Here is a 25,969-nt window from a genome sequence, read left to right as displayed (position 1 = left end):
CAGAAAAGAGAGCGCTTCTGTTCTAGGTCGTGGAGTTGACCCTGGCCTGGCATGGTCACTTGATCAGAAGGATAGAATATTCTGGCTTGGCGTGGGAAACATGTCCAGCCTGGACCTTCTTATTGTGGAGGGTGAAGTTCAGCTGGGTGTGGGTAGAGGAGGAGTGATTCTTCAGAGAAAGGTAAGGAGTTTGTTAGTAAAAGAAAGGAAAATGGATCCTGGGCAGGCACAGACCATGGGTGTCCACTATACTAACTGTGTGAATAGATGCATAAAAACTAGAAACAAAATAAATTCTGATAGAGGTATATGCTATGAAGAATACAACTTTAAAAGGCAATGCAGTAGAGAACAAAACAGGCCAGGCTCCCTGGTTTTCAGGGACATCCTCAAGGCAAATGGAAGAAAAACTTGATTCTTTACTGTTAAAATGAGCTTAAAGATTATGGACTCTGGGTCTAAGACATTAACTCTTTGTAGGATTGGGAAACCCATTTTGAGTATCTGAAATTGAATATTGCTATATTTTTAATCCCAAGAGTTTATTGGCATTTAACTTTCGTCTAGAATTCAAAATCACATGCTTATTTTTTTTAATTTTTGTTTTTCTCCATTTTGGTCATTTTATAAATGTCCCTCAGAACCTCACTGGAAGGAAGGAAGGAAACTTGAATAAAGATCAATCAAATTTGCTACTTGTTGGCAAATCCGGTTTATAAAATTTGATCAAAATAATTAGACAGTATGAGACTTCCCATGTTGTTCTCCCTACTTCATTTCCCCACTTGATAGAGCTTATTGCAGTTTCATTTGTTTGTTTTTTATATATATATATAATGCCTATTCTTACTGATTCCTTTCCTTTTCATATGTGAACCATGAATGAGGCCTTTTGTGGATGGTGAAACTAGCTTAGTTTAATTGTCCTCTTACTGGTGTTTATGGCTAGTAACCTAGATAGGAACTCTTCACTTTTAAGACTGGCATTTGGTAAGCTGGCCCACTGGAGTGCTCCATGAGGAGCACAGTGTTCTCAGTGTAGTACATCCGTTTGGTCCAGAACGCTAGAGGCTTCACTCTCAGGGTGAAAATTCATGACTGCTCCGCCACTCTGCTCTACGCAGAGGGCAGAATCTCTACGTTCACGTAATAGAAATGCAGGCTTTGGTTTTAATGTGTTGGATTCTTCATTCAAATTTTTCCAAATTTTATCTTTTTTAGAATGATGCTAATTCTTGCTTCAATGTTCTAACAGGAGATGTATTTGCAGAGTCTTTTTACACCAGGGCGATTCATTAATGCAGCTTTATGTAAAGCTTTACAGGTCAGTGAAAAAATATTTCATGTTGATCTAAGACTCTCCTATTGGATTACTATTAATTTTTGTTGTTTTGCACATACTAACCCCAACATGGTTTTGCAATTGTATATACAAATGTTTATAAATGCTGTTGTAATTTTTTTTAATGTTCTTTCCATAAGAATACCAAGAGTCCCAATGTGGAGAGAGGATTAAGGGCACTTTCCAAATGACTAGTGAAGCGTGATGCTAGTAAAGGAGAAACTTGCACCTACACTGTTGTAAAACCATACCTTACCACACTGCATATACTCTCTATACTAGAAAGAAATTTTAAATGTTTTCTTGGATAGGTTTGCTGGTACGGTTTTTACCCTTTTGTTAGTACAGCAAAGGTCTGACTTGGTTCAGGTTCAAGAAAACTCTAAAAAAAAAAAATCTAAGCTTCAGAGTTAACAGGGTATAAGAGATGGCAAGTCACTTAGACTTTGTTAAATTGCCACTTAACTTCATGAATTTGAAATAATCACTCATAGAATTAAAAAATCCCTTAGAATCTCCTGAACTGACCTCCCACACAAAGCAGAAATAACCTTCTGAGGCTTCTCTGACAGACAGCTAGTCAGCTTCTAGTTGTCTCTGCCTCCAGTGACAAGTATCTCAGCTCCTCCTGTGTGACTTACCACTCAGAACTGTGCCATCTGAAAGTTTATCCCAGGGTATTCCCTGGCAGTCCTGTGGTTAGGACTCGGCACCTTCACTCTTAGGACGCAGGTTCAATCCCTGTTTGGGGAACTAAAATCCCACAAGCCATGTGGTACAGCCAGAGAAAAGTTCATCTTAGTATTAGATCAGATTTAATCCTGCATCATTTAGGTGGCATCTTTCTTTGGGAGCTTCATAGAACACGGCTCTTTTCTATAAAGCAACTCTTCAAGTATTTTAAGCATTTTCTGTGTTATCTTTCTCCAGGCTCAGTACACCCAGTCCCTTAACTTTCTCCCAGGTGATATGGTTTCCAGATCCTTGACTTTTCTTCTGGGTACATTCGTGAATATCTGGCTGTTCTATGTTTTCTTTTTTCTCTCTAATAAAACTCCAGGATGACACAGTCACTTACTTCTAAGGCATTATTTCTTTCATCAGCCCTTCTTGTTATCAGTAATCCAATGTACAGTTTCTCATGGTGTCTCTTGCAGACTGAGATCCTGAATAATCAGTAAGGCACCGGTCACAAGCTTTACTTTAGGAGAATCTTTCCCAGTAGAGTGACCTACCTCCACCACTACTCTCGCTCACCTTTGCGCCTATCAGGATGTCTGTATTTGGCATCATCTTACATCTTCCTTCCAGCTGAGCAGTAGATGTTATGTTTCGTTTTATAATTCTTGCAGGCTCATGAGTTTTTATAGTTTATCCTGGACTACAGAAACTATTTCAACTTGCTGTGATCTCACAGTTAGAAGTTATTTGCACAATGTTAAGAGTAAATGTGTTATTTCAGGCATGTCCATTGTCTATTGTATTGTTATACATTGCCTCAGCATCTCCTGGAGTATTTTTCATTTAGTTTTTAGTATTATGTGGTACTCTAAAGTGTCTCTTTGTTTCTCTCTTCAGATTTTCTGTCGAGGAACTGAGAGGAATTTAGACCTTTCCTGGACGGAACTAAAGAAAGAAGTTACTTTAGCTGTTGAAAGTGAGGTGAGGTTTGATTAAAGAAAGACAATTTCTTTCATCTCATTGTGGGGCAGATTGGTACCAAGAAATTGTTCAAATTGTTCATTGGACCTTGTTGCTAAGAGATATAAATTTCTAAACCTTTTCATTAAAGAATTAGATACATATTTACAAAGTCTATGGCATATATACTTCCCTGTAGTTTAAGGAATATTCACTTCCCTATGGTTTAATAAAGTGATATTAAACATTTATGTTTGGTGGAGGAAAATATCTGAAATGGTATCAAGAGTTTCTTTTTTCTTTTTTTTTCTTTGCCAGCTCCAAGGAAGTGTAACAGAGTATGAATTTTCCCAGGAAGAGTTCCGAAATTTACAGCAGGAATTCTGGTGCAAGTTCTATGCCTGCTGTCTTCAGTATCAAGAAGCCCTTTCTCATCCTCTTGCCCTGCATTTGAATCCACACACAAACATGGTGTGCCTGTTGAAGAAAGTAAGAGAGTGGAAACACACAGAACTCCTGTAGGCTGTTCAGTGGGTCTTTCAGAATGCAGTGTCTATTGTAAACTGTAGCTAGCTTTTAGGACTTTGGTGGGTTTTCTCTTATGGGGCGGAGGGCATCCTCAGAATTATAGTTAATTTGTGTTTAAATAGTCTTCTGCACTATTTACCCTTTTCTGCATCTTGTTCACCTTGTACATTGAAGTGATTCCCTATTTGAAAGTTACAAGATTAGCACGAAGCACTTCTATATCCCCTTCACCCAGATTCACCATTTATTAACTTTCATTTGCTTTTCTTCTTGAGCCTCTTGAGAGTTAGTTGTACATATCATGCCCCTTGATCCTGACACATTTTAGCATGTATCTAAGCACAGCAGCATTCTTTCATAACTGCAGCACAATTTAAAGATCAGGCAGTTTGATATTGGTTTATATTCACATTTTACTAGTTGTGCTTAGAATTTTTCTTCCTTGATCTGGGATCCAATTCAAGATCTTGCATATATTGAGTTGTCATGTTTCTTTACTTAATCTCCAACTGTTGTCGGCCTTTCTCTGTCTTTCGTGACGCTAACTTTTTAAACCGTTTGTTTATTTGGCTGCATCTGGTCTTAGGTGCGTCCTGTGCGGTCTTTCGTTGCCGCATGCGTACTCCCTAGTTATGGTGAGAGGGCTTAGCTGCTCCGGGCCATGTGGGATCTTAGTTCCCCGACCAGGAATCAAGCCCTCGTGCCCTGCATCGCAAGGCAGATTCTTAAGGGCAGTCCTGACGTTGACCCTCTTTGAAGGCTACACCTGTTATTTGATAGCGTGTCCTTCAGTCTGGGTTTGTCTGGGGTCTCCTCATGATAAGATTCAGGTCTCAACTATTTTATGCCCTTAAACACTCAGATAATATAACTGGAAGATTTGTGTTTGCAGGGGTACCTGTCTTTCCTTGTGCCTTCCTCCTCAGTGGATCATTTGTATCTCCTCCCTGATGAGAATCTTTTGACAGAGGATGAGACAACCATATCTGATGGTAAGAGTGATTATTATGTCCACATTCAAGCTGCTTTCTGCATAAGCCCTATGCTTTCATTCAAACAGATACAGAAAACATCGACGGCCACTGTGACCTTTCCTGGTCAGTGTACCTCACTGTACATTAAAAAAAAAAACTGAGGAGGCCTAAGCATCTCCAAGACTTCAGATAGCTATCTGTCATGTATTCTTAATATTTTTTTAGTATTATATTAACTAGCAGCTCTTCGTTGACCTGAGACGTGAATGTCACCTTTCTCTTACTTACAGACGTGGATGTTGCTCGGGATGTCATGTGTCTTATAAAATGCCTCCGGCTGATTGGAGAGTCAGTAACTATGGATATGTCAGTAATGATGGAAATGAGCTGTTACAACCTACAGTCTCCAGAAAAGGCTGCAGAACAGATTCTGGAAGATTTGATCACTATTGATGTGTAAGGAGAATTTAGGGTAAAGTCCATTTCCTAATGGAAATTTAGCAATTCTTAGTGTCAATATCAGGTTTGAATATAATTCACATATGTACAAAGTAGTGGCTTAAAGTGAATTGTCATGATTCTAAGTAGCTGTTTTCAGCTTTTAAACAGAAAATCTAACACATGAATTCAAGTCTGGAAACAAGACTCATGAATTATAGTCTAGCTATTAACTATGATGTGAGGTCAGTCAGTCGTGTCCGACTCTTTGCGACCCCATGGACTGTAGCCTGCCAAGCTCCTCTGTCCATGGGATTTTCCAGGCAAGAGTACTGGAGTGGGTTGCCATTTCCTTTTCCAGGGTATCTTCCCAACCCAGGGATCGAACCCGGGTCTCTCCCGCATTGTAGGCAGATGCTTTTACCATCTGAGCCACCAGGGAACTGAGCTGTAAATTCTAAAATGTAAATGTATTTTCCTCTAATACATTTTGTCTGTTATTTCTGGAAAAAAATGAAGGAAAATTTGCTACATGGCATGAAAGTATCTTGTATACCAGAGTGATTACTTCACTCCTGTGTGACATGGCTGGTTTTCCTGTTTCATAGAGCATTTACCTTACAGGGGCGTAAAGAGTCTATCACATACATTCTCAGAAGTAATGGTTTTCTAACTTCCTTATAGAGACAATGTAATGGAGGATATCTGTAGTAAACTGCAGGAGATTAGGAACCCAATCCATGCCATCGGACTTCTAATACGGGAAATGGATTATGAAACGGAAGTAGAAATGGAAAAGGGATTCAATCCAGGTAAATGACAAAGCAACAAATACACCTTTTGATTTAGAGAAAACAGTAATACAGTTAAAATTTTAAAATTAATTATTATTTTTTAATTTACAGCTCAGCCTTTGAATATTCGAATGAATCTTTCTCAGCTCTATGGTAGTAGCACATCAGGGCATATCGTGTGCAGAAGTGTGTGTAAAATTGCCAGCACGCGCTTCCTCATCTGCCGAGACCTTTTGATCTTACAGCAGCTACTAATGAGGCTAGGAGATGCTGTAAGTACTACTTGAGGGAAAGCTTGTCAAATCGGAAGCCTGGTCTTGAGCTGCAGGCACGTGGCGGAGCATCAGCTCCGAGAGCACAGAGACATGTGTCTTTGTTCACTGCTCTGTCCCACGTGCTTGGCCCTTCGCGGGTCCTCTGTGAATGCGTGCTGATTTAAGAATGAGTGAGCCTAAACTGCAGATTAACCATGTATATGGGTCGGGGGGGGAGAATGTATATGAAGCAGGTTGTTTTACTCTTAACCTTTGTGTATATCATGGTGGGATAATTTTCCAGAATGGCTCTCCCAAAATGTAGTAGTAGTAGTACAGCTCTGGATGTGACCACAGGGTACCATTTAGGACGGAGGAGAGAGGAAGAAAGAGAAAAAGAACTTCTCTCCTTCTCCAGTGCAGGATTTGCCCTAAGCAGTTTTGAAATTGCAGAGTTGGTTTTGGAGTCCTCCCAGCTCCATGCTGTGCCTCCCTGTCCATCCTCGCCTTTTAGCCACCAGGCTTGTGTTGCCAGACTGCTGTCCTTGTCTCTCCCCGTCCTCCCCGCCTTGAACGTTTCACATTCCAAAGTTAACCTTTCTGCCCACCATCAGAAGGCCCATTTATCTCACTGATCTGAGCCTGACAAGGAAGCAATTTGATTAAACTAATTCATATTAATATATAAATAAACTGAAAGCCCTTTGGAGCTCCCGGGGGTGTTTATACTTTTTAAATCAGAACTCATTAACTCAAGTACATGGCTAATGGCAGAATTTCAGGTAAAAGATAAGGAGAAAACATTCCGAAAGATGATTGGTTTAGGACGACCCAGGAGAAGCAGGACCCTTTCCTGAAAGTTGTCTGTCTGTTTGCCTCACAGCTCATGGAATCTTAGTTACTTGACCAGGGATTGAACCCAGGCTTTGGCAGTGAAAGCCCAAGTCCCAGCCACTGCACCACCATGGAATTCCCTTTGTGGTTTTGTTTTTTGAGTTTGTATTATATTTTAATATTTATTTATTTGGCTGCATCCAGTCATAGCCGATACCTTTGGGGTCTGTTCCCTGACCAGGGATTGAACCCGTGCCCCTAAAGTAGAAGCGTGGAGTCTTAACCACTAGACCAATAGGGAAGTCCCAAAGCAACACACGTTTTTAAGGCTACTGATATTCTTGTCAAGTTTTCCTCTAATGCTCGTATTTATTTTTACCCAAAACCAGAAGATTAAGAAATGTCTTAGATTTCCCTGTTCCTCTTCTTGAGTCGTGAACCTACAAATTTGGTGAAAGTTAAGCAGTCTGTTACCGTTTTCTTTTTCGCCATCAGCTCCTGTGGGCTGGTGAGCTGTTTTTGTTATTTTGCACTGTTAAGTGGGTAGATCCTTTTGCTACCTGCTACCCCAAACGCAATAGGTGTGTCGCTTTTACATACGCCCTTTGTAACTGTGTTTGTTATTTCACCGCCATCTGAACCTAAGGGTTATCCTTACTAAATGCAATTTCCTGTCTTACACACCCACCCATGACATGCAGGTAATCTTGGGAGCTGGCCAGCTCTTCCAAGCCCAGCGAGACCTACTGCATCGAACAGCCCCCCTGCTCTTATCTTATTACCTCATTAAGTGGGGAAGTCAGCGCTTGGCAACTGATGTTCCAGTTGACACCTTGTGAGTTTCAGTGTTCTGATTATTTTAAAAATAAATTGTGAGCTTAATGATTCTTTTCCATTGTCTGATAGAAAAGCAAATTAAATATCATGCTGTAGCATGATATGCCTTTAAAATTCAGAGCTTTCAGATAACTCCATTTTCTAAAGATTAAAGGTAAGTTATAAGAATGAAAATAATATAAAAAGAATGAAAGCATTAAATATGTATTATTATATGTGTGTATGAATAATGTAAAGACAAATCCTGTGGAAAGCAAAAGAAGATGAGGTCACTTTGCTGTATGACTCGGAGCTCAACCCGGTGCTCTGTGACAACCTGGGGGCGTGGATGGAGTGAGAAGCGGGAGGGAGGGGACGTTTGTATGCCTGTGGTTGATTCATGTTGACCTGTGGCAGAAACCAGCACGATATTGTAAAGCAATTATCCTTCGGTTAAAAATAAATAATTTTTTTTTTAAGTTGAAGTCACAGAGAAAGTTAGGCCACATACGAAAATATGCTAATTATCAAGAGTAGACTGAGATTCTTTATAACCAAAGTAAGAAAGAAAATTTAATGTGTACCTAACAGACTGACGCTTCACTTAGATAAGCCACTTTGCTTTCTGGCCAGGGAAGGCTTTTCATGGCGTGGAGGCCTAAGAAATTTCTGCCCTGGCTTCTCCTTGAAGGATCGCTGGGTGATATGGGAAACAATCTAAGCCACAGCTCATTTTCCAGATACTTTTGTGCTTTCAGTGGTGCGTTCATGTGTAATTTATTAGTGAAACTGACAGTGTTTTAATCGGCTAACTTGTTGAAGTAATGTTAGCATAGGAAAATTTATTGAGCTTTTTTGTTTTTTTCCCCCTTTCCTCACAGGGAGTCTAATCTTCAGCATTTATCAGTGCTGGAACTAACTGACTCTGGTGCTTTAACGACAAATAAGTTTGGTAAGGACTGGACTGTGTGTGCATTTTATTTTAAGTTTGGCATTTATTGAGTGTTCATTAAGGTGGTCTTTTGCCGCCTTGCTTTAGAGAAGGTGCCTCGGCTGTGCTTTCAGTTTGAGAAGGTGTGAGCAAGCTGTGTCCTGAGACCTCTTTGGTTGTGACAAGTAGTATCAGATCAGACAGAAATGAAGGGTGTTGCCTGTATATATGCGCACGTGTGTGCCCAGGCATGTCCAATTCTCTGTGACCCCCAGGCTCCTCTGTCCATGGGATTTCCCAGGCAAGAATATTAGGGTAGGTTGTCATTCCCTTCTCCAGGGGATCTTCCCAACCCAAGGACTGAATCCATCTCTCTGGTATTGGCAGGCAGATTCTCTACCACTGAGCCACCTGGGAAGCTATATATATATATGTGAACACACACACCCCAAGTATACGTGTGTACAACTGCTTTTCCATTGTATACTGATACTCCAGTGATTAGTCATTTTTTTAATTTACTAAGTTCATATAGCTTTTGTAATCTTGTCTTCATCAGCAGATATTCAAAAGGAGTCCTCTCATGCTTGAGAACCATTCTGGAGAATGTATTCTGTGTTTTGGTATAAAATTTAGACTCTTAGGACTATGTTTATTAGAAACATTCGAGAGGAATGGCATGACTGTCATGTTAATTTAGTGGCTTTTTTATTGCATTTATATAGTACTTCAGAGTTTACAGATTGCTTTTATTTATATTGCCATTGATTATACCAGTGATGCATTTTATGTTTTTAAATAATAAATGTTCTTTGTGACAGGCGTAAAATGAATTGGTAGGCTGTCTTAATTGAAAATTGATACTACTGTCACAAATTGGTGACTGTTAAAACTTTTTATTTTTAAGTATCTAGCCCTCAGACAATTGTGGAATTATTCTTCCAAGAAGTTGCAAGAAAACACATTATATCTCATCTGTTCTCTCAACCAAAGGCACCTCTAAGCCAAACTGGATTGAACTGGCCAGAGATGATCACTGCAGTTACCAATTATTTATTGCAGCTCTTGTATCCTTTCATTTAAAAGCTAATTGAGAGGGTTTTTTCCTATCCAAATAGCCTAAGATTCAGGAATATTCTGCCTGTGTAATGAAAAATTTTAATGAGGTTGGATGTTTACCCCCCATCGCAATAAGAAATGATAGTTATTATCAGGTATCCCTTTCTTTTTTTTTTTTTAATTTGTTTTTTTGCTCCGGGGGTGAGCCACATTTTATTGGTGCACACACAGTTAATACCTAGATTGCTTTTAAAACATACATTTATCAAATATTTATTGAATGGTTTTGTATGCCAAGCCCTGTGTTAGGTACTGAGTATCCATTGGCATAGTATGCTTGGGCAATATGCTAGCTAAAATAAGAAGTGAGCACCAAGAGGTGAGATACATGCTTTAGTTCTTTGTTGGTTGCATTCTAATGCAGGTGATTAGGCTCCTAGTATATAACCTTTCCACTGTGTTTAATATTAAAGCTATATAGTTATGTAGGAAGAACATGTGATGTACCACCTTCTATTTACTTTCTTTTTAAAAATTAAGCCATTTCATGGAGTTTGGGTGCTCAGTGTGTATATTTAAGCTTTACCAAAACAGTAAATAATTCCCTTAACCAATGACTAGATGGCCTAGCAATCCTGGTTGTCTCTTTCTAGAATGTTTGATGGGAAATTGTCAGTATGTACAATTGCAGGTGAGTACTGTTGAACATATCAGGACAGTTATTCTTGTAAAGAAGGGGATTTCTAGAACTTTTTTCTTTGTAAATGTTTCCTGCATTTTAATTGGGCTGATAAGACCCACAGTAATTTACACTGGATTACATGGAAACAAACACCAGAGAGATTTTCTTTACTTCATTCTTGGCAGTATCATTCCTAACACAGTGTTTTATAAAGTACTTTTTTGTTAATTCTCTCTATTGGGTTCTCTTTATAGAAAGAAAACGTATCATTATCCTCATATAAATCCTTCACTGGAATCTAGTCAGTTGAGCCAGTAAATACCAAAAGTTGGAAGGTTGCCAAGATGGAAAGTGTGTTTGTTTTCATGTGATAGTGTTATTAGAGTCCAGTTTGCTTTCTTAGCGTGTCTAATAACTTATTAATAATTTAAGAATGGATTAACAGGATTTGGTTTTAACCTCCAGATGCTTTCTGAAAATACAGCTTTTGTGTTGAACGACCACTATCTTCTCTCCCTCTGAAGAACATGGAAATGAATATCTCCTTAAGGGATATTTATCCTCTAATCAGAAACCATCTTTTTGCCTTTAAGGATTATATTCAGTTGCTGCATCCCTGGTGTCAAGTCAACGTTGGTTCCTGCCGATTTATGCTGGGGCGGTGTTACCTGGTTACGGGAGAGGGGCAGAAGGTAAAGTGCATCTGAAAGATGAGCAAACTTTAGAGCAAGGAGGACACTCAGTTTCCATCTCAGGGAGGGGATTGGAGGCCTAGAATCCTCCAGATAAGGGTAAAGAAGACTAACGGTGCCAGCAAGTGGCATGATCTACCCGTGGGGACCGTTTAGCTTCATGTACTTTACAGATTGTTTAGGACACAGGAAAATATGAAGAAGAATACTTTAAAACCCTCCTGCCCCTGTGCAGTGCTTATAGGGATACATTTTTGTGACGAAAATATTTCTCAGATACATTGTTTTTATAGCATGTTTTTTTATGCTGTTTTTTTTCCCATTATGGTAGTTTACATTTCTGATTTTTTTCCCTGACATCCTGTTATGTAAACTTTCAGACATAAAAGTCCAAAGACTTTCATACTAAATCCCCCACTCAGATTCTACAAAAATTAACATGGTGCTATAGTTGCTGTATCACAGGTATTCATCAAATATCTCCTTAAAGTTTACTTTGTAATTAGCAACATTAAATTAAAAAGTTAGATAAATTAAAATATTAAATAATGCATCAGAGAGAATTTAGATACAACAAACAGTAAATGCAGTCATTTACTTAATAATTACTTAAATGATTTTCTTTCTTTTTTTTGGCTTTTCTTGGTATAAGAACTCTTGGCTCATATTATCTGGAAGTGGAACAATCTATTATAAGTCATTTTATGTCCTTCTGTTCCTCTAGGCTCTGGAATGTTTCTGCCAGGCAGCGTCCGAAGTGGGCAAAGAGGAATTCTTAGATCGCTTGATCCGTTCAGAGGATGGAGAGATTGTGTCCACCCCCCGGCTGCAGTATTATGATAAGGTTCTGGCATGGTTTGGTCCTTCTGACACCACACTGGGTAAACATGTAACGGGCAGGGAGGCAGGTGAATGAGAGTCTGACGTTAGCATATACACTTAACACATAAACTAGGTAGGCGAGGCCCTACTCTACAGCACGAGGAGCTGTGCTCAGCGTCTTGCAGTTTCGACGCCGCTGGGTCTCTAGCTGCTCGCAGGCTCTCCAGCCGCATCGAGCAGGGGCTCCTGTACTTGCGGTGCTCGGGCTTCCCCCCGCGGTGGCTCCTCTTGTTGCAGTGCGCAGGCCGCAGGGGCGTGGGCCATGGTTGTGCCTCAGTGGCTTAGTTGCATGTGAGGTCTTCCTGGGCCAGGGATCGAGTCTGTCTTCTGCATTGGCGGGTGGACTCTCAGGCACTGGCTCCCCGGGGAAACTGAAACATGAAATAAAGTGAATTGTATCCAACCTGAAGTGCCCTTATATTTGTCCCTAGGTCTTGCGTCTGCTGGATGTCGTAGGTCTGCCTGAACTGGTTATTCAGTTGGCCACATCAGCAATAACTGAAGCAGGTGATGACTGGAAAAGTCAGGTGAGATCTAACCGTGTCCTGTTTATTACCCTGGAGCTCTCTCATGGGTACGGTGTTCTGATTTCTGTTCTTTTTTCCCCGACATTTGATACTTAGGCCACCTTAAGGACGTGCATCTTCAAACATCATTTGGATTTAGGGCACAATAGCCAAGCCTATGAAGCGTTGACCCAAATTCCTGATTCCAGCAGGTAATCAAACCCACAGTCTTACTTAGAGGAGGCATTTTTCCAGCCCTGGGTAATCCACAAGGAAAATGTACACTCGTATCCCTTTCTTTCCTTCTAGGCAGTTGGATTGTCTGCGGCAGCTGGTGGTAGTTCTTTGTGAACGTTCCCAACTTCAGGATCTCGTGGAGTTTCCCTATGTGAATCTGCATAATGAGGTCATCTTATTTATCCACTGATGGCTGGATGTGGTTCTGGTGGTTGTCTTGACGGCTAACGTTGATATCTTGCTTCCCCTCCTTTAGGTGGTGGGAATAATTGAATCACGGGCAAGAGCTGTGGACCTTATGACTCACAATTACTATGAGCTTCTGTATGCCTTTCACATCTATCGTCACAATTACCGGAAGGGTGAGCACTTGAAGCATGTCGTCTTTGTGGGAGGCAGCCTAATCAGTTGTTTCATGCTTTACAAAAAAGTATTATCTGTTTGACTTAATGTAATTTTTACCTTCTTTTTACCAGTGGACAAGTGTTCTCTACAGGCATTTGGGGAACTTACATTTAAGTTCAAGATTTGCTTCACCTCTTTGTAGATTACCTGTTAATCTTAAAGATAGACACTTCTCTGCCAGAATTCCCTGGCGGTCCAGTGGTTATTAGGACTCCATGCTTTTACTGCAAAGGTCCTGGGTTCAATCCCTGGTCAGGGAACTAAGATCCCCATAAGCTGGTTGGTGCAGCCAAAAAAAAAAAGATAGATATTTCTCCCATTTTAGAACGTTCTTGAAGCATTTCCATTGAGATGGCGTTCTATGTGTATCTTTCATCTAATTTTAAAAGAAACTTTATTTCACTAAAGGCACCTTGAATTTTTGTGGCTGGTTTCTAAGTTACTGTACAATTTTGCCTTTGGCCCTTCTTTCTCCTTTCTTTTTGTTGTTGATTTACTAATTTATTTATTTATTTTTGGCTGTGCTGAGCCCTCCGATTTTCTGCAGTTACGGTGAGCAGTGGATACGCTCTGACTGCAGTGTTTGGGCTCCTCTTGCTGTGGAGCACGGGCTCTAGAGCACAGGCTCAGAAGCTGTGGCACATGGGCTTCAAATTGCTCCATGGCCTGTGGGATCTTCCCAGACCAGGGATCAAGCCTGTGTCTCCTTCATTGGCAGGCAGGTTCTCTAGCAATGAGCCACAAGGGAAGCCTTTGGCCTTTCTTTTCTCTTACTTGTGCTGACCCTTTAGAGAGTAAGTTGTGGACATCATGACTCAATGCATAAACACTTCAGATGTTTCCAAGGACATTTTCTTATATAACCGCAAACTGAGAAAATAACTGATTTTGTGAACTAAATGTAGATGTAGTGCTCTTTTCCAAAGTGCTGTTCATGTTTAAATGTTGCCAAACATGGCTAGTACGTTTCCCTCATACTGTCGTCACCCCCTGGTCTGGGATCATGTCTTGGATTTAATTGTCCTGTCGGTTTAGTCTCCTGTAATCCAGAGCATTCTATCGGCCCTACTTTGCCTTTGATGACAGTGATACGTTTGAAGAGAACGGGCCAATCAGTTTTGTAGAATGTTTCTGAATTTGGATTTATTTGGTGACAATGAGATCTTTATCAGGTCAGCTAAAATTAAAGGATTACACGGCTGTTTTAAGATCATATTTTACAAGATAATCATTGCGGTTACCCTTTGGAACCACTAACATTTTTATACTATTTTCACTCAGGAATTTTTTTAAATTTCTTATTGATTTTCACTGGAAAGAATAGATGGAAATAGTTCATAGGCCTGTTCTTAATATTCCTAATGGTAAAACGTGTTTGCATGTTCTTTGACTAATACAAGAAAGTCAGTATAAACGATTCAAGATCTCTCACTGCTTTCACAATGACAGCATCCATTACATCCACCTGATTAAGACCAGTTTAGCTGGATTAATGTTGAGATCTTTCTGGAGCAAGGCTGTTTTTCTGACAAAAATGTCTTACGTATTCCAGGCACTCAAAAGTATTTGTTGGGATGAAAAAGAGTTTGATTTGGTTTGAAAACTGAAAGAGAATTTTTAAATCTGTTTAGTTTCTGGAGTCCCATGCTGTCTCAAAACAATGATGAGAGTATGATCCTGGGGGTCTTCCGTGGCAATCCAGAGGTTAAGACTCCGAGCTTCCAACACAAGGATGCATGTTCAATCCCTGGTCGGGGAGCAAAGATCCCACGTGCCATGTGACTCGGCCAGAAAAAAAAAAAGAAAGAGTTTATGACCTTGAACAGACACTCAGATCCTGAGTGGTGATAGGTGACCACAGGGTTGAAACTAATTCTCCAAGCTAGTGTTCGGTGCCACCTGGGTATGTGGTAGCTAAACTTGAAAAGTAACATTGTAGATGTTTTCAGAATTTTTTTTTTTTTTTCCCTGCCTTTCTTGGGGATTGTAAAGTACATGTAATATAAACTACTATCTTAACTGTTTCACATGTTTAGTAGTGCTAAGCACCTTCACATGACCGTGTAGCCAGTCTCCAGAATTCTTTTCACCTTGCCAAACGGAAACTATACTCCTTAAACACCAACTTCTCGTTCCTCCTTCCCCATCTCCTGGCAACCACCATTCCACTCTTTGTCAACAGATTTGGCTACCAGAATCCTCTAGCATTTGACTTGTCATGACTAGCGTATTTCACTTAGCATAACGTCTTCAGGTTCATCCATCTTGTAGCATCCATCAGAATTTACAATACTCTATTGTATGGATGTATTGATAACAATTTTGATGGAACCTTGGATGTTTCCATCTTTTGTTTGTTATGAATAACACTCCAGCGAACACAGATGTACAAATAATTCTTTAAGACTGCTTTCAGTTGGTTTTTTTAGGGGGAGGGAGTGGTTTATACACCCAAAAGTAGAATTGGTGAATTATAAACTAATTCTGATTTTTTGAAGAACTGTTTTTTTTAGTGGCTGTACCAATGTATATTCCCTCCAGCACAACACAAGGGTTCCAATTTTTCCACATTCTTAGCAACATGTGATTTGTTGTTGTTTTAAGTTAAACTTGATTTTTTTTTTTAATTTTAACATTTGGTAAGTATGACAGATTTTCTCTGTGTCTCTAAAGAGATACATTTTTGAAATCCTCATATCTGTTATTGCCTCATAGCTGGCACAGTGATGTTTGAGTATGGAATGCGTCTTGGCAGAGAGGTTCGAACTATCCGGGGACTTGAGAAACAAGGCAACTGTTATCTGGCTGCTATTAATTGCTTACGACTTATTCGCCCAGAATACGCATGGATTGTTCAGCCAGCATCTGGTGCAGTGGTATGAAAACTTTGTATGCTGGAAGTTGGGGATAATTTAACTTATTTTGTTTGGTCTTTTGAAAATACCTCATTTTGCTTCATTTCATTTAAAACTTCCACTGGGATATTTGTGAACTTAATCTATTTTTGCAGTGATTCATTTGTTTTATGTTACTACCCCCTTTGGTTTCCAAGTTCAGAATTACTATAGGAATAAGTATGGTTGTTTAGTTGCTAAGTCATGTCGGACTCTTTGCGATCCCATGGACTGCGGAATGCCAGGCTCCTCTGTCCTTTACTATCTCCTGGAGCTTGCTCAAACTCATGTCCATCAAGTCAGTGATGTCATCCTACCATCTCATCCTCTGTCGTCCCCTTCTCCTCTCACCTTCAATCTTTCCCAGCATCAGGCAGGGTCTTTTCAGTGAGTCAGCTCTTTGCATCAGGTGGCCAAAGTATTGGAGCTTCAACTTCAGCATCAGTCCTTCCAATGAATATTCAGGGTTGATTTCCTTTAGGATTGACTGGTTTGATCTCCTTGCAGTCCAAGGGACTCTCAGGAGTCTTCACCAACACCACAGTTCAAAATCATCAGTTCTCTGAATAAATATTACAGAGTGGTTTTGGAATTAGACAACCTGACTTCAGGGAAATTATTGTATCATCATTGTCCAGTTAGCCTCTTGGATAATATGGGAATGATGGTGATAATAATATCTACCTTACAGGATTATTTGGGTATTAAATGAGATAACCCATGTAAGATTGCATAGAATAGTGACAGTGCCTGGCCTGCAGAAAGTGCTCAGTAAATGCTAGCTGTTTTTATTTCATTCATTTTTGTTAATTTAATGTATTGTTACTGTTTTAAAGGAGGTGAACCTTGAATTTTTCTTATCATGCTGATGGGGTATTCCCAGTTACTTGTATAGTTCCTGCATATACTGTTCTGTTTTCCAGGGTTATGAGTGAAGCATGTAATTTTGTAAACCAAAGAAAGTCAGGTGGTTTATATGGACATCAAATCAGTGTTTTTGGACTCAGTACAATTTTAGCTAAGTGAGCCGAGTTTTTTTGTCTAGAAGTTCCAGTAACTTTGTGAGAAGAGCTGTGCCAGTTGAAATAGACATAATTTACACTGAGAAAATTTAAGCATGAAAGCCCTGGATCATAGTTAATGATGTTAAAAAAAATACTGATTTTTCACAGTTAAATCTCTTGCTTTGTCTTCAGTATGATCGCCCTGGAGCATCCCCTAAAAGGAATCACGAGGGAGAATGCACAGCTGCCCCAAGTGAGTCGGGGATCTCAGGCTGATTTTTCGCTGAATGGCACTTAATTGTTACACTAGTTGCATTTATATTTACTTGTTTTTTATATAGTACTTATCATAGTGTGAACAATCATATTATAGTATATTGTATATGTATGGTAGTTACTTTGTTAAAATATGGTAAAATTTCTTATCAGTATTCTGTCTGGTTGCCCTTCAAAAACTTTGTATGCCTGTGTGTGAAATGAAAATCCTTAAAAAAGGGTGTGTGTATGTTTGTTGCTTGCTGTGTTCAAGTCAGCTTGGTATACTTTTTTAAATTAGGTTCCTTTAGTGTCTCTATAGAGGCATGATTTCCCTTCTCTTTTTTTCCTTTTCTTCGTGACGGTGCCTTGAGGCAAGTAGTCTCTGAATTTTCCAACCAGGGGTTGAACCCCCATCCCCTGCAGTGGGAGCACAGAGTCTTGGACCATGATTCCCTTCCTTAAAGAGCCCGCGCTCTAGAGTTGGACACACTTGGCTTTAATTCTGCCTCTCACTTTGGGCATGTCCCTTACTGATAAAGATGACAGTATTTCACAGTTGTAAGAGTTAATTCCTTGCAAGTGCCTCCCTGAAGCTGTTGTTATTAGAGTGCTTTGACTTGACTCGGCTCTAGAGTGAAGCAGGGTCGTTTGTTTTATTGAGCCCTTGTTTTCACCCTATCGTCTTAAAATTAAACGGACAGTGACTTAGTGTTTAGTGGAAGCTGACGGGTTGCATTTGTCTAATAGGCACTTCCTTTGTGTTCTGGGAATTGACAGTGTTTTCCTTTGGCTTATAGTGAATAGACAGATTGAAATCCTGGAACTGGAAGATCTGGAGAAGGAATGCTCCTTGGCCCGCATTCGCCTCACCCTGGCTCAGCACGACCCCTCGGCGGCCGCTGTCGCAGGTGGGCATTTGGCACCAACAGCGCGTTTCAGGCCCGGGCAGCAGACGTAGTGTGCCATGTGGGTGTGGAGAGTGTCGTTGTTATTCTGGGCATTCACCAAGGATGCGGTCTTCGGGTTCAGTTCACTGGCATGTCCCAGTGGTTGCACTGAATAGCTCTTTTCCACTTCCGCAGGAAGTTCATCCGCAGAGGAGATGGTCACTCTCTTGGTTCAGGCTGGCCTTTTTGACACTGCCATGTCACTGTGTCAGACTTTCAAGCTTCCCTTAACGCCAGTCTTTGAAGGACTTGCTTTCAAGTATGTATAAAATTGCTTTTCTGTAGTCTTAACTTCCTAACATAGTCTAATTTCCTAGTCTTAAATTTCTAGAATATTCTTAATTTTCTATTTACTTCACCGTTGCTTAGTATGAAGCAGTGATCACACAAGCCAGTATCTTATAAGCCAACTCTAAAGAAGTTTTTTGTGTCGTCTATTTTTTTTTTTTTTTTTTTGGTAGTTGACTGTGAGGTTTTTGTGTGGGGGAGGGGTGTTAATCTTGGTTTATAGCGTCTTCCGAGAAATCAAATCTGGCACTGCCATGCCCACATGCCCGCATGACAGTAGGTAACCTGTGTGTCCACTTAGACAAGATGTGTGTTCTCTTCAGTCCTTTAGGGCATCTCTTGGCCCACACATTGTTTAAAAGTGCTTCTTACTGATGTTACGTCATAGCTAAATATTGGTCAAGTTGTCTGTGAGTTAGAAATAAACTTTCAGAATTGTTCATCATCAGTTTTCTCTTGTAAGTAAATGATCTCTTAACACTTCTTAATGGCCTTACGGGTCATCTGGTTACGTGACTGTGAAAAGAGGGAAAGCCAATATCCCAGCTGGGAATTCAGTAATAGATTGGAGCTAAAGTTGTCATCTTATCTCCAGGTTTAGTAGCAACATAATGTGCATTTCAGCAAATTGATTTACTGTGTGTGGAACCATTCTCCTTTCAGATGCATCAAATTGCAGTTTGGAGGAGAGGCAGCGCAAGCAGAAGCCTGGGCCTGGCTAGCAGCCAACCAGCTTTCGTCAGTCATCACCACTAAAGAATCGAGGTATAGCCCTGCCAGCCCGGCAAGGGCTTACCCTCCACATCCTTCCCCAGTGCACCCAATAAGTGGCTACCCGAACGTGCACGAGTGTCTTCAGAATCCTTCTCTTAACAACCCTCAGTGCCCTTCCCTTCCCTGAATTGCATTTATAATTTGTATTATGCAGCTTAGCACTTTAGGATTATAGCATTTTACAATTACAAAGTCCTTTTTTAGAATAGCATTTTACAGGGATGAAGTCCTTTGACATTACTTTTCAGGCCCTAAATTCACACCAGAGTTACTATCAAGATACAGATTATAAAACATCACCCTAATCTTCTAAATCAGAATTTCTGCATGATTCTAATGCTTGGTCAGGGTTGGAAACAGGGGTCTGAGCCAATTTCATTGTTTTAGAAATCTGGAACTAATAAGTAAAGTAAATTGTTGAGTTCATATGTGGTTGTTGGGAAATACAAAAATCCAAGTCACCTAGTTTCTAATGCCACCTCTAAGTCACACTGGCCCTAATAATGTTAGTTATTGTTTAGCTGTATTGTCAATTCGTTATGTCTAAGGATTGTTTTCCTTGTAAATACATGTTTTGAATGGTACTGTAATTACCTATTAAGAATCTGGAACTCATAAGTCCTCTCTTTTCATCAAGTGCTACAGATGAAGCCTGGCGGCTATTATCAGCTTACCTGGAAAGGTACAAAGTCCAGAATAACTTATATCACCACTGTGTAATCAACAAGCTCTTATCTCATGGAGTTCCTCTGCCTAACTGGCTAATAAACAGTTATAAGGTAAGTGGTACCTTAGCTTGTAGAGAGTGGGAACCTGGTCTTTATTGTCCAGAATAACTTTATGAGATGATTAAAAAGAAAAAGAGTGATGATTTATGGAAATATACTGACAGATACTTAGAGCTTCTTAATCTTAGCTAAAAACTTTAAAAACAGTTTGCTTCAGTCTCTATGAAGTACTGGGTGTGAGATTTAAAGTTCTCTGGGTTGGTGACCAAGTTAATATGTGCTGGTGTGCCCAGTGAACAATGAGTATCTATTTTAGAACAAAGAGTTTATGTGGGACACTGTATTTACTATTCATTACTCAAGAAATCACAGCAGTGGGTGGAATAGTTTTCAAATACTGCAACAGGGTTTCTCTTAGGTTTTGTCAAAACTGGGTTCTCAGGCCGCCTGCATTAAATTATTTGGATGGTAGGCTTCTTTGAAATATTTGATTCTTGGGTTCTATCCAGGACTTCCAGAATCAAATTGCCTGGAGTTAAGATCCAGGATACGAATTTTTAACAAGGTCCTAATTTGATTTGATGCATGCCTAAATTTGAGGACTACTATTTCTGAAATACATTGGGAAGAATAGGAAAAAAAGAATACAAAGCTTAAAATCAAGAAAGTTAATCTGTTTTCTTAAGTTAGAAAGTAGAGAAGGCAGCCAAGTTGGTAATGGTTAAGATGGTGATCAAATCAGAATGTAGAAAGCATAACTGGGGTAATTAGGAGAACCTTCCTAACTGAGGCTATATTCATTTCTCTCTCACCCTGAGTTTACTACAGATATAATTCAAGCACTGAAAGTTGGTGATTCTTCATGTATTTCTTAGAATTAATGTGACTATGTTGTCTCTGGTACTCAGCATTTCTGGGAAGCTTTGCTGACTTACCGCTGTCAAAACAAAGTAGGAAAGAATGAAAATGTGTCTTAGATCAAAGAACAGGTGAAGAAGGGCCTCACAAGGTGCCCGGAGGTAACTAGGCTCTTGGGAATCCAGCCCTCATCACAAGATAAGCAAACCATGGTGTTTGTCTGTTTATAAAGAAAAGCATCAATGCCAGGGAATCGGACACTCACCATCCTTTGGACAGTGCCCAGATTAGGTGGAAACCGCTACATGTTTTTGACCACTGACTTTTTACAGAAAGTTGATGCAGCTGAGTTGCTCCGTCTGTACTTAAACTATGACCTTTTAGAAGAAGCTGTGGAGTTGGTTTCAGAATATGTGGATGCTGTACTGGGAAAAGGACATCAGTACTTTGGAATTGAGGTAGGCTTGTCTCCACATTTCCTTTAATTCTGTATTATCACATTTGCTTTTTCCAAAGGTTTTTCCAGATAACTTGAATTTAAATTTCAGACTGGAAACAGTATCATTCATTAACAATTTAGAGAAAAGTTTTGTTGAGTGTGTTTATCCTTAATTGGCCTTAGGCCTGCTTTAAGATAAAAGATGCTGCTGCTGCTAAGTCGCTTCAGTCGTATCTGACCCTGTGCGACCCCATAGACGGCAGCCCACCAGGCTCCCCTGTCCCCGGGATTCTCCAGGCAAGAACACTGGAGTGGGTTGCCATTTCCTTCTCCAATGCATGAAAGTGGAAAGTGAAAGTGAAGTCGCTCAGTTGTATCCGACTCTTCGCGACCCCATGGACTGCAGCCCACCAGGCTCCTCCATCCATGGGATTTTCCAGGCCAGAGTACTGGAGTGGGGTGCCATTGCCTTCTCCAGATAAAAGATGACATGAATTTAAAAATATACATTTGATTTAACTAAGAAAAGCACTAGTTCCCCAGTTGAAGAGTTGGGGAGGAGGGGTCCAGTCAGGTGCACACGTATGTGTGTGTGTGTGTGTGCATGGATGCACTTGCATGCACACACACACAATTCCTTGCTGTGAAAAAAGAAAGCGTTCATGTTATTGAATCCTGTGGAAGTAACTGCCCAGAAGAAAGGGTCCACTTTTCAGATTTTCTGCAAACGATCCATATTTTTCCTTTCAGTTCCCACTGTCCGCCACGGCTCCAATGGTGTGGCTCCCATACTCCTCCATTGATCAGCTCCTCCAGGCTCTGGGAGAGAACACTGCCAACAGTCACAACATCGCAGTGAGTGACCCTGTCCTGAGGCACCTTAGATTCCATAAGTCCTTGAGCGAGCAGTTGCAAAGCCTGCTCTTCTGGTTCTCAGGGATTAAGAGAGGGGCCAAAGCCATGCATTGCCCTTTACGTGCTGCCCAGCCCCTCTATGAAAAAGTGAAAGTGAAGTCGCTCAGTCGTGTCTGACTCTTTGCGACCCCATGGACTGTAGCCTTCCAGGCTCCTCCATCCATGGGATTTTCCAGGCAAGAATACTGGAGCGGGTTGCCATTTCCTTCTCCAGGGGATCTTCCCAACTCAGGGATCAAACCTGGGTCTCCCAAATTGCAGGCAGACTCTCCACCGTCTGAGCCACCAGGGAATTCTATCCCTTTACGAAATGATTAGTTAAATCACATATAAGTTTTCTGGTCCTGGGACAAGAGCTAATAAAGCTTTTATTAAAAATACTGGTATGATTTGCATAGTTAGAAATTCATTAAGAAAACAAGTTTGGAGTATTGTATGTAATAGAAAAGTCCAGTTCTAATGGTGATTAAATGAAGCACAGTGGCTGACAGCTTTATCAGGGGACATCTGGATGGTGACATTAAAGTGATAACTTCAGTCTTTTTCGATCCTTGACCTATTCTCTAACAATTCCCTTCTTTTCTCCTATAGCTGTCCCAGAAAATACTTGACAAATTGGAGGACTACCAGCAAAAAGTTGATAAGGCAACACGGGATTTGTTGTATCGTCGGAACTTGTGACCTGGACAGTTGCCCAGGCTTTGTAACCGCTTGGTGCCTCTTCAGGATTGAGACTTTACCCTACAGGAAACCTGTACTCCGGGCCAGCTTTTACGCCTGTAAATGACTTGTACAACAGTCCGGCCTGCATTCTGCACAAGAGAGAAAAGTTGATGAAGATGAGTCACAGGACCTGTGCTTGCTGGTGGTGCTAACACACAGATTTCTGGGTTTCAACCTTGGTCTCAGACAGCTGCTTTTTTATATGATTCACAAGCTTTTTTAGAGTTTATATTTTTTTAAACTACTGAAGACATTCTTTATCTGCAAATTAAACCCCACCTTCACTTTCCAAAATAGCTGAGGGTTGTTGGTTTGTTGTAGCTGACCATCAGAAGCAGTCAGTGCAAATCCTTCCATTCTTCCCTATTGCTTTTTGTATTTCAGTGAAATTATTTTGGTCCAGAATTGACATGTATTTTCTGTATTGCAGGCAGAGGCTAATGATTTTGCATACTCTTTTCATTATTTATTGTGGAATTTTTTTTTATGATCTTCAATAAAGTAGTAAATAATTTTCCTAGATTAACCCTAACATGATGACCAGCTGTTGAGGAAGATGTCTTGAATCTGATTCTGAGGCTAAAGTGGAATAAACTCTTAGCCAAGAAAAAAATTGAAAATTTATCATCTATAAAAATAATATTTTCAGGTAAATTCCATTAACCGCTATGATTTATGATAATCAAGCTGGACTTGATCACACAAGTAGTCTAATAATGTATTGGACCAAAATATAAACTCTCCTGGTCAGATTTAGAGGCATTCATGGCCACAAATTTGGGGAAACGTGAAAAAATAAACTCTTGAATTTTATTCTGTATATTAAAATTTATCTTTTAAGGAAACTATCTGTATAGTACTTACTTGTATGCCCTTTGACCTTCCTTGAGTTTTTCATAAGCATTTAACTTTTATACTGTCAATATCATATTTACATTATATATTTTAAATAACAATGTGGGTTTCCCTGTGGTACTGTTATTGTAGATATTGCGGTATATGGTTCTTTTTTCACTTCATCTCTGCCATGATTAATGCGAAGTGTTTGATGCAGTTTATGCAGCTCCATAAACATGTGACTGCCAGTTGTAGCAAAGAATATATTTTGACCTGTATATACATATATAACCAAGAGAAAGCTTTCTCACTTATTATATTTTCATGAGTGACTAATGGATGATAACCTGCAGTCTGAAAACTATCAAACCCTATTGTAGCCATTTCTGGAGAAGTAGCTCAAGACTGGCCCCGGTCCAGAAAGCTGCTCATTTGCGTAGAAGAGCAAAGCAGTGGTTTCCATGGTAGCAGTTCATAAGACACTGACCAGCTCTTCTGTCCATTTTCTTCCATCTTCCTCACTTTGATTTCCAACCAGAGCAGAGAGAAGGTGCGCACATTCTTTCACGTCACTTTTCGCATCACTTTTGAGTCTGCAGTTTTGTATTCTGGACCATGTGATGGATTAATAGCATCATCTCTCCTTGTTTCTTCCAACTCTGACAATTTTCTGATTATAAATTGTTTTTAAAAGGACTCCCTTCTCTTTTAGTACTTCAGTTCAGTTCAGTTCAGTTGCTCAGTCGTGTCCTACTCTTTGCGACCCCATGAATGGCAGCATGCCAGGCCTCCCTGTCCATCACCAACTCCCAGAGTTCACTCAGACTCACATCCATCGAGTCGGTGATGCCATCCAGCCATCTCATCCTCTGTCGTCCCCTTCTCCTCCTGCCCCCAATCCCTCCCAGCATCAGAGTCTTTTCCAGTGAGTCAGCTCTTCTCATGAGGTGGCCAAAGTACTGGAGTTTCAGCTTTAGCATCAGTCCTTCCAAAGAACACCCAGGACTGATCTCCTTTAGGATGGACTGGTTGGATCTCCTTGCAGTCCAAGGGACTCTCAAGAGTCTTCTCCAACACCACAGTTCAAAAGCATCAATTCTTTGGCACTCAGCTTTCTTCACAGTCCAACTGTCACATCCATACATGACCACTGGAAAAACCATAGCCTTGACTAGATGGACCTTTGTTGGCAAAGTAATGTCTCTGCTTTTGAATATGCTATCTAGGTTGGTCATAACTTTCCTTCCAAGGAGTAAGCGTCTTTTAATTTCATGGCTGCAGTCACCATCTGCAGTGATTTTGGAGCCCCAAAAAATAAAGTCTGACACTGTTTCCCGTTTCCCCATCTATTTGCCATGAAGTGATGGGACCGGATGCCATGATCTTAGTTTTCTGAATGTTGAGCTTTAAGTCAACTTTTTCACTCTCCTCTTTCACTTTCATCAAGAGGCTCTTTAGTTCCTCTTCACTTTCTACCATAAGGGTGGTATCATCTGCATATCTGAGGTTATTGATATTTCTCCCAGCAATCTTGATTCCAGCTTGTGCTTCTTCCAGCCTACTGTTCTTCATGATGTACTCTGCATAGAAGTTAAATAAGCAGGGTGACGATATACAGCCGTGACGTACTCCTTTTCCTATTTGGAATCAGTCTGTTGTTCCATGTCCAATTCTAACTGTTGCTTCCTGACCTGTATATAGGTTTCTAAAGAGACTTAACTACCATTAAATACCAGGGTTAAAGAACCCACCTTTCAATGCAGGAGACATAAGAGATGTAGGTTCAATGCCTCAGTCAGGAAGATCCCCTAGAGAAAGACATGGCAACCCTCTCCAGTATTCTTGCCTGGAGAATCCCACGGATAGAGGAGCCTGGTGGGCTACAGTCCGTAGGGTCGCAAAGAGTCGACATGGCTGAAGCTACTTAGCATAGCATGCACCATTAAACATGTGACTCTTGAAAGAAAACTTCATAGTTCTTAAAAAATTTTAACAAAATGTGACAAGGTTACACTTTTCCGGCCTGTGACAATAAAAGCAAGCATCATTTTTTTTTTTTTAGCATCATTTCTATTAATAGAATATATATATAGCACACAGTTTCAAACTAACCATTCTTTTTGTGATCTAACAAAGCTCATTTGTTCTACAAAGCTGTCCATCAGTGAACACATTCTAGGTAACAACCTAATTTACCAATACTTCTTTTTTTCTGCTAGAACACAGTATATATTATAGAAAGTTCTAAAGTTTATTTTACTCTTTAGAGTTCTTTGTACCTGAAAACAA

General features: G+C 40.2%; 1 protein-coding gene across 1 annotated transcript in view; it reads left to right on the top strand.

Moving 5' to 3' along the window:
* The window catches only part of NUP160 (nucleoporin 160), a 43,080-nt gene extending 19,281 nt beyond the window's left edge, over positions 1–23,799 (top strand). Inside the window, exons 11-36 of the mRNA XM_040259279.1 lie at positions 1,256–1,324; positions 2,921–3,004; positions 3,302–3,472; positions 4,404–4,503; positions 4,776–4,941; positions 5,608–5,735; positions 5,829–5,989; positions 7,507–7,640; positions 8,503–8,573; positions 9,460–9,619; positions 10,233–10,302; positions 10,887–10,985; positions 11,710–11,829; positions 12,299–12,394; positions 12,491–12,585; positions 12,683–12,779; positions 12,867–12,972; positions 15,731–15,891; positions 17,106–17,166; positions 17,969–18,079; positions 18,254–18,377; positions 19,070–19,171; positions 19,818–19,959; positions 21,099–21,224; positions 21,956–22,060; positions 22,712–23,799. Coding sequence (XP_040115213.1) covers positions 1,256–1,324; positions 2,921–3,004; positions 3,302–3,472; positions 4,404–4,503; positions 4,776–4,941; positions 5,608–5,735; positions 5,829–5,989; positions 7,507–7,640; positions 8,503–8,573; positions 9,460–9,619; positions 10,233–10,302; positions 10,887–10,985; positions 11,710–11,829; positions 12,299–12,394; positions 12,491–12,585; positions 12,683–12,779; positions 12,867–12,972; positions 15,731–15,891; positions 17,106–17,166; positions 17,969–18,079; positions 18,254–18,377; positions 19,070–19,171; positions 19,818–19,959; positions 21,099–21,224; positions 21,956–22,060; positions 22,712–22,801 — 2,949 coding nt within the window. The 3' untranslated portion in view covers positions 22,802–23,799. The remainder of the gene's footprint in view (positions 1–1,255; positions 1,325–2,920; positions 3,005–3,301; positions 3,473–4,403; positions 4,504–4,775; positions 4,942–5,607; positions 5,736–5,828; positions 5,990–7,506; positions 7,641–8,502; positions 8,574–9,459; positions 9,620–10,232; positions 10,303–10,886; positions 10,986–11,709; positions 11,830–12,298; positions 12,395–12,490; positions 12,586–12,682; positions 12,780–12,866; positions 12,973–15,730; positions 15,892–17,105; positions 17,167–17,968; positions 18,080–18,253; positions 18,378–19,069; positions 19,172–19,817; positions 19,960–21,098; positions 21,225–21,955; positions 22,061–22,711) is intronic.
* The last annotated feature ends 2,170 nt before the right edge of the window (positions 23,800–25,969 follow it).

Source organism: Oryx dammah, unplaced genomic scaffold (assembly GCF_014754425.2).
Source record: "Oryx dammah isolate SB20612 unplaced genomic scaffold, SCBI_Odam_1.1 HiC_scaffold_17, whole genome shotgun sequence".
Taxonomy (NCBI): domain Eukaryota; kingdom Metazoa; phylum Chordata; class Mammalia; order Artiodactyla; family Bovidae; genus Oryx; species Oryx dammah.
Note: the sequence above shows the minus strand (reverse complement) of the source record. Positions and strands in the feature narration are given on the sequence as shown.